The sequence below is a fragment of the Pterocles gutturalis genome, unplaced genomic scaffold (genome assembly GCF_000699245.1).
Source record: "Pterocles gutturalis isolate BGI_N339 unplaced genomic scaffold, ASM69924v1 scaffold1179, whole genome shotgun sequence".
Taxonomy (NCBI): Eukaryota; Metazoa; Chordata; class Aves; order Pterocliformes; family Pteroclidae; genus Pterocles; species Pterocles gutturalis.
In genome coordinates, this window is record NW_010135344.1 from 1 (window position 1) to 8,846 (window position 8,846).

General features: G+C 33.6%; 1 protein-coding gene across 1 annotated transcript in view; it reads left to right on the top strand.

Moving 5' to 3' along the window:
• Positions 1–593: 593 nt before the first annotated feature.
• RTTN (rotatin) overlaps positions 594–8,846 on the top strand; it is a gene marked incomplete at both ends in the record, with an annotated part of 56,952 nt that continues 48,699 nt past the window's right edge. The window contains 6 exons of the mRNA XM_010081831.1: positions 594–611; positions 1,248–1,418; positions 2,755–2,967; positions 4,079–4,191; positions 5,315–5,441; positions 7,449–7,574. Coding sequence (XP_010080133.1) covers positions 594–611; positions 1,248–1,418; positions 2,755–2,967; positions 4,079–4,191; positions 5,315–5,441; positions 7,449–7,574 — 768 coding nt within the window. The remainder of the gene's footprint in view (positions 612–1,247; positions 1,419–2,754; positions 2,968–4,078; positions 4,192–5,314; positions 5,442–7,448; positions 7,575–8,846) is intronic.

An 8,846-nucleotide genomic window follows, 5' to 3' on the forward strand; every position in this document is an offset into this window, starting at 1 on the left:
CAGCTCCCTCAGTACTCTCAGGTGACAGTATTTTTTTTGAAAAATATTTTGGAAATCCCATTCAAAAATACTTAAGTTTTTAAGTATATGTATTTTACCCATGTTTTTATACTTCTTCCCAAGTAGAACTTTTACTGTTTTCCCATTTTGTCACGTGTACTTAACTGCAGTTTGATTCTGTCATGTCAAAAAGTTAGATAGTGCAGATTACCATAGCTTCTCAACATTTTTGGATCACTAACTTTTAGATAGTCATCCCTGTCTCAGGGAGGAATAAACTTTTTGAATGTACTGTTGATCTGAGACTCCAGAGTCTTAGAACAGAGTCTCTTCCTGCCTCTGCCTACTGTAGCAGGGCAGAGAGAAGCTTACTTTTTGAACTCCGGAAGATGAAAATGAATCCTTTTCCTTTTACTGTGTAATAACATGTGATGATAATTACTTTAAAAGACTGACTTGATTTTAGTCAATTGCTTGTTGTCATTTTCTTCAACTGTGTTGAGTCAGATAGTGCTGAATTGCTTAATAGTGATTATCAATTTTTGGAATTAAGAAGCTAAGTCTCACATGTGCTACTGCCTTCTTAATCATTATTTGGCATTCCAAAACTGGCAACTGAAATTAATTTTACCTTTGTTCTAGTGTCCTTAAGTACATGACCAAAACTCTAGAAACTAATTTTGTTTTCTCCATTGACAATGAGCTGGATTTATCCAAATGATGGTGATTCTTGAGCAGGATTTTGCATAATCTGTGAAATTGCTGGTGTTTCCTTTGAGAATGAATAGACATAAAAAACCTTTAATGTTCTCAAAGTTTTGATTGTGGGTTGTGGTGGTTTTTTTTGGGGTTTTGGGTTTTTTTTAAGCTAAAACTGTATTATCAGGTTCAGACCAGCTCCTAGCATTTCCATATTAAAAGTGAACTTCCAAATAGTTAAAATTCCCAAAGCTCAAAAGTGTAGTGAGCAGGAATTAAGGGAAAAAAGAAAAGGGGGAGGGGGGAGAGTAAACTGTAATGGATAACAACTGACCAAAGTATTCAGAACTGCAAGTGAAGTTAGAATGAAGCCTAGAACTAATGCACAGTTCTGTTCAGATGACAAACAAAATGCCATGTATTTTTTACCATTTCTGCATTTTTAAATTGTTTGGTATAATTGTGTTAATGATTCTATGAGTGCTGTATAAACACTGTAAAGATGTTTTAATTATTTCTAATGATTGTATTTCTTATTTTGTTTTCAGAAAGACAAATTGCTTCTGGCCTTGGGTTTACTTGGAGAAACTATATTATATCACAAAACCAATATAAGTGCAGAGCAGCCCGAGGTGATGTTGGTGCATCACAGAATGGCATTTGTTAGCATTTCACTCTTCACTGTTAGATTGCTGCAAATACTTCTCCCTGTAGAAAAGGTATGCCATCACTAATTTGAAGTGATTGTGGTTTGGTTTTGCATTGTAAGAGGGTGGAAATTGATACATTCCTCAGTGATTAATAATGGGGAAATAGCTACCGGACAGGGAAATTAATCTGATCTATGTTCGCTGAGGTATGATCACAGAAGGCAACTTTGTCTGTTCTACAGTTATCAGTGCATTCTGCAGAATCTTATGCAGATTTCAAAAAATAGTTTTAATACTTTTTTTTAGTGAGTTTTTGAGATGCAATGTTCTTTTTCCTCCTAAAATGTTTTTTTTTTCCTGGTGTGATGCATGGTTTGCAAAGCTATGCTGCCCTCTGCTTGTTTATAGTATGCATGTAAGTAAGGCTCAGTAAGACTAGAACTTTACGTAAGGTTTAAAATCATCACTCTTAATCTGATGGAAAATACTAAGCAATTATGTTTCATGCATCATAGTAGTTTTAATTATTCTTTCCATCCAATGGTCTTTAAAAGAAGTTTTGTTGTAGCTCTTCAGTTGTGGTGGGCTTTTTTTTCCCTGTTTATTTCAGATGAGGGGGTCTGATGTTTGGAAGTTTTTGTGCGATGGAAAGTATTAGAAGATATTTAACCCTGTATGGGTTTACATTTTATTGGATCAGTTTTTCTTGCAGTGTAACTCTTTTTTAGACATTCTTCAATGTGAGTAGCAGATTGATTTTCAGTTACTGGCTTTTTGTCAGAAATATTATGTCTTTTACTATTAATACAAGTAGTCTCTTGTTCCTGCAAATAAGTGTAGACATACTAATCTAATGACTTTTTAAAGTTTTTCTTTATGTTCTTATGTACGTAACACAAGATTTCAATTCTGTGTATGACAGGAGATGGAAAAATGTTACTGTATTGAGGTAAAAATTTTGGTCAGAGGAATACTGAACACTTGCAGTAAAGAAAACAAACCACCAACACGAGAAATCTCAGTTCTTAGTGTGTGATATTACTGTGTGGAAATGTATACAGCTTTTCATTAAATACAGAAATAATTGTGGTCTGTGTATTCTCTGCCATCTAGTGGCTAGACAGTAAATTGAACCTGCTGTGTGTGGTTGGTTGTGCTCTGTCAGGTTCATACACAAGTTTTGTGACTGCTTGCAGGTCTGACATTAGGACTCATATGTAATGCACTCTCACTTTTTAATTTAAAAAATATTTTTTCAGATAGAACTCCTTTGATATGTGTTTTTTCCCCTCTATTTTTAAAGTGGCAGCTATAGTGATTTTACTTGTTTGATGCCTGCAAATGCTGTTGTTGGTTTAGCTGTATTTTCAGGCTGTTATTCTGACAGTTGTTTTCTTTTTCAAAGGCGAGTAAAGTTGTACAAAAGAGTTTGCTTAAGGCTTTATTTCTTCTCTCTCTGGATGTATCCTTCTCCTTGGAATACCCAAGCATTCATGAATCAGTTGCAGCCTATCTGGAGCAGATGAGTACTGAGAACTACAGTATTTATAAACAAGCTTCAGAAGCTACATATTCGATTGAATGCACTTGTAGCTTTATGATTGAAGTTCATAAGGAGGTGTGGAATTTTATTATATGTGATATTTCCTATAGGCTAATTTTTTTCCTCCACTTCCCTTTCTCTGTGGTAAAAATTATAGTCTAGCATAGCTGAACAAAAACCATGAGTGTTTCATACCATGCAAGATGTAGTTACTCTATATTTGTTTTCATAAATAGGACTGATGTTGTTTGTAAAAATCTTAAATCCAAAGTAAAACCAAAGAAATAAACACTCGTAGACTGGAAGTGGCAATAGTAGCTCTAATAAACAGCTACTTCTAGATTGTGTGAGATTTGTGTGTTTCCCTTTGCTGTGAAGACAGCTAATATACTTTGCTTTATTAGTTAAGAGATTCTAGCACAGTACTGGAGTATTCTTGTCGGTTTGGATAATGGAGAAGTAATTGTGCAAAATACTTGTTCCATTGATACTAAAATAAATGAATAAAATACAGCAATATAAATGTAGGGCTATCTTAAATCTGAGTTAATCTATCCTTTATATAGACAGGTTCTGAACTTAATAGAAGCAATACTTTGCTCATAAAATACTGTTTCCAATGAAGTTAATTCCATAAAATTTAAATGGATGATGTTTAATTTATTTGGTAACGAAAAGTATGAAGACATATATACTTAAATTTTAAAAAAGCAAACTTGCTCTTCAGTATTAATAGTGAATAGTTAATAGTTAAATCTTTCATTATACTCTTCTTACATAAAAATGCATATTGATTTGAAAAAGTAATAATTTAATTAAAAGCATAAAGTACTCAAGGATGAATCTGTTCTTGGGCATTTTAGAAGTTGTTTTGAACAGAGTTATAGTGTTTATGCTGTGAAGTGTTAGACATGCATTATTCCCTTTGAGTTTAATAGAAGTTTATTTGGATACAGCAAATGAAGGGTTTTCAGCTCCTAGGAGTAAGTTCTGAAATCTATTTGTTTGAAATCTATTGAATTTGTTAATCAGGTTAACTATAAACTTCTCTGTGAAAGGCTGAACCAAACCCTAGTTAGTACATGTATTAAATTATGATAAATTCTGAAAGATTATGCAATAACATTGTATACTTTTAATATTACTAATTCTGATAGTAATTCTTTCTCTTCAATTTGTTTCTCAGGGGGACAAGAATCTTTCTGAATTAGTAGAATTGGCAAATCAGGCCTTGAGTAGTCTACCCTACCATCAGCACTTCCCCTTGCTTCAGGAATGCATTCGTATATGCTCAAATACGTGAGTACATTAATATTTAAAACTCTTACTTGAGAAAATATAAACTTTCTCAAGTAGAAGCTCAACTTGTTTATTCCCTGTATTTTAACCATTGTTTTCTTTTAACCATTGAAAGGTCAATTCTAGAAAATTTGTGTCATTCTGTAGTGAATATCTTGAAAATTGAATTTCAGGTGCTAAAAAACTTTTCTATGTGTAAGCTTTTATGATTTTGTCTATAAAGTAACTAAGTGATTTACGAAGAAACAGTCTTAAGACATTTTGACCTGTCTTTCAATCTTCTTTTGAATTCATTTGTTCCAAGTATATTTGTGTAACTTACTTTTATTTTACTTTCAGAAATCCTAAAAGACTTATTTTATTGTAGATGCTGTATATTACAGTATGGCATCTAATTTGTGAAACAGCATGCTTGTATTGCTTTTTAGGTTTACCCTGTCTCTAATTAGAGAATTTAAGTTACTGTGTGGTGCCTGAAAAAGTTCTGTATTGAACACTTAATTAAAAATACAAAATCTTAATTTTATACTGATTCAGAGTCTGACTTTAGGGATTTTTTTCAAAGAGCTCCCTAGTGTTTTGAAATTATGAAATGTCAAAACACTTTTCAGTGTTCTAATGCTTTTAGAATTCATTATTGTTTGATTACTATTTCAGGTAACAGGAAATTCACTTCAATTTTTTAACTAACATCAATTCACTTTGTGATAGATGGATTTTTACCTCTACAAAGAAAAATTCTGAAAGCATAGAATTTATTTTGTACTTATATACAGTTATCTAAAGAGCCTATTGAAGCTCATCAGAATTTCATGTTTTCAGATGACAATTAATGTTTGTCAGGCTTCTAATTTTGATGAGGGAATTTTGAAAAACTATTATAGTCTTTGATTACATACATTAATAAATAAATAAATAAATGTGCAAATGTGAAGATTGATACTATGATTTTTGGCAAATCCATTGTGATCTCTGAACTTTTTTCTGTCAAGTAATTTTTCAGGATGTGTACCTTGTCAGGAAGTATCTTTCAGAGGTTATCTTGAAATTCAACAGCAACATTTTTGTAGACATCTTTTGGAACAGTAAAATAAATAATAGTTAAATTATTTTTCATTTTCAGTTGGAAGTCTGCTGACGCTAACTCATTGCTCAAGGCTGAGAGTCAGAAGGTGCTTCTCCATCTATTGTCTCATCCTTTGCTGAATATAAAAACTGAAGCCTATCACTGCTGTTTGGAAGTGGTTAAGGTTAGAACTAATGCTTAAGCTAATGCTCTTGGTGTTGCAATAAATAATGCATATTATATGATTTCCTCATTAAAAGCATTTTTAGTGCAAATTCTTTTTACCATGTTATATGCTGTGAAATCTGTATAGGCCTGGGCTTGCAATTTGGTACTAAATCTACTTGGTTGGATTATACTTCAGGTAATGCACTTCAGAATGACAGGGTCTCCAGAGGGGGAAAAATAGTGACTGATAATTTTATTTTTTAAATTAATTCTTGATAATGGTCACTTTGGGTTTTTGCTGCTGTTATACAGAAATATTTCAATGTAATTTTGCTTTTGAAAATAATTCAAGTGCTTAGTTTTGCTTGTCTGCTAAAATGCAGTTCATAGAATCACAGACCTGTTTGGGGTGGGACCTTTAAAGATTATCTGGTCCAACCCCCACTTTTACTAGATAAGGTTGCTCAGAGCCCCATCCACCCTAACCTTGAATGTTTCTAGGGATAGGGCATCTACCACCTTTCTGGGCAACCTACTTGAGTGTCTCACCACGCTTATAATAAAAAAATTTCTTCCTTATATGTAGTCTGAATCTACCCTCTTTTAGTTTAAAACCATTACCTCTTATCCTATTGCAACAGGCCCTACTAAAAAGTTTGTCCTCATCTTTCTTGTAAGCCCCCTTTAAGTACTGGAAGGCTGCAATAAGAGCCTTCTGTACTCTAGGCTGAATAACCCCAACTCTCTCAGCCTTTCCCCATGGGAGAGGTGTTTCATCCCTGTGATGATTTTTGTGGCCCTCTTCTGGACCTGATCCAACAGGTCCATGTCTTTCTTGTACTTGTGACCCTATAGCTGGACACAGTACTCCACGTGGGATCTTGTGAGAGTGGAGTGGAGTGATAGAATCACCTCCCTTGACCTGCTGGCTGGGCTTCTTTTGATGCAGCCCAGGATAAAATTGGCTTTCCGGGCTGCAAGTGCACATTGTTGTCTCATGTCCAACTTTTCATCCACCAGTATTCCCAAGTCCTTCTCCGCAGGGCTGCTCTTAATCCATACGTCAGTCTGTATTGATACTGGGGATTGCCCTAACCCATGTGCAGAACGGATTTTTACTGAAGGAAGAATAAAGCAACGACGTATCAATAAGTACTAACATTTTCCGAATAAATATCTTTAACTAGATTACGCTTCAATTGCTTAAACCTTATAAAAATGTAAAAGAAAAATACCAGTTTTTTCCCATAAATAGAAGCTTGGTTTGTGTTTAAGAACATACAAGTCCTTTTATGTACTCATTGAAAACCTTAATTGTTGTTTTGGAGGAGGTTGTTTTGTTTTGGATTTTGTTTTATGTGGATATTTTGTCACTGCCTTAGTTTTTTGTAAAGATAGCCGAAAAGATAAGGAATTAGAACTTCCTAAAAGTATGGCTGTACTCTATATTAAGAATGGCAGTGTCAAATTCTTCAGGGCATTTTAGGTATTCAGTAATATTGACTCACAAAATAAGTATCACTTTTCTATTTTGTTATATTGCTTTGTCATAATTCTTATTTTCTGTAATGGACATCAACTAAACTCCTTGTGCTTATAGCACAATTCACTAATGTAGAAAGATGCTGGAGCTAGTCTTTCTCAAAAAAACCCCACAACCCTGTCTCCACTGAATGGCACTTGTATCTTTTTGTGAGATTTTAATCTGGTTTAGGTTTTGCTGATTTTAATGTAATACTGAACAATGTAAAGTTTGTCTAATTTCTTTTCACTATTATTTAAAATAAAAACAAAATTATTTTTTTGTTTTTTAGTCCTGTGTTGTAACACTAATTTTCAGTCAGTGATCTATAAAGATGGTGTTTCTTCTAGGGCTGTAATGTTTAGCTTTCAGAACTGTAGTGTTCCAGACTGCATGGAGAAAGCCTTTCACTGGATGACAACTTCAGGCAGTCTATAAAATAAGATGTAGTAGTGGGAACTATCTTGAATTTTAAAACTAACCAACTTATTTTTACTGAAGGACTGTTTAGGTATTCGTAATATTGCTAAGCCTGTGTCTTCAATCTGCCACGGAGTACATTTTCTTCTTCATCCAAAAGTGTTATATGAAATCTGTACGTTTGGCCTTCAGGAGGAGAAGAATGAGGTAATGTGTTTAGTAGCTACACTTATAAGTTGGTGTACATGCAAAGTAGGTGCTGGTATTCTCCATGGTGGTCTGAGGCCTACCTGAAATTTTTATTACATACAATGTCTTGTATATAGAAGAGCTATACAAACAATGAACTTGTAAGTAAAGAAAAAAAGTAAAGTGAGAAGTAAATGGAAAGATATTTTTATGATGAATTCAGAGACAAAATAATATAATAAAGACCAATGAAAAATGCAATCAGCAATTTTTTTAAAAATTCTTTTCTTGTAATATATTCAGCCTTAAAAAATGTGGATATGTATGTATGATGCTTTACATTTATGGAAAACATGAAGTCTTAAGTCTTTTTAAAGGTGGGATGACCTTTGAAATGTGCGCATTAGTTGAGGAGCAAAAAGACACTTTAAATCTGCAATGTCTGTGCTATACAAATATATTTCATCACTGCAAACACATCTGTGTTTAAATTTAATTACCTGAGTATTATAGAAGTGTTTTATAGTATTATAGAATAGGACAAAATTTCTATTTGGTTAGTTTATGTGCTTGAAAGCTTAACACACATCCACTATTTCTTAGCTTACATATAAAGCTAAGTAGGGAGTTCTGAGAAGGGTAAAAAATTACTTAGGTTATTTGTTACTACTTTATAGCTGATTTATAAGGTACCTACAGAGGGGAAAGAATATTGACTAACAAAATTTTTTTTTTTAACTTGTCTCCTGAAATGAGGTTTTTTTTTTTCAACACAATACTGTGCACAATTTGATTTAGAAGTGATTTTTTTATTCGTTAACGTTTTAAAAGGAAACCTAAAATATCTTTGATCATGTGCTATGTATTTGTGTTTGTACTTTGTATGTAATTTATCTCCTCCAAGGAAAGCATTTATTTTGTTTGATTACTTCCTTGGATGCCTTATTAAAAAGACTGCCAGTTTTCTCTTTTAGTGATTGGTCAAGAATAACAAATAGACTTAAATTGATATTGAATTTAAAATTATTGTTGAGACACGGAATGCATGTTTACAGAATTATCTTATTAGTTTGTTTTGGGCCCCTCACCACAAGAAGGACATTGAGGTGCTGGAGCAGGTCTAGAGAAGGGCAACAAAGCTGGTGAAGGGTCTGGAGCACAGGTCTTATGAGGAGCGGCTGAGGGAGCTGGGGTTGTTTAGTCTAGAGAAGAGGAGGCTGAGAGGAGACCTCATCACTCTCTACAACTACCTGAAAGGAGGTTGTAATGAGGTGGGTGCTGGCCTCTTCT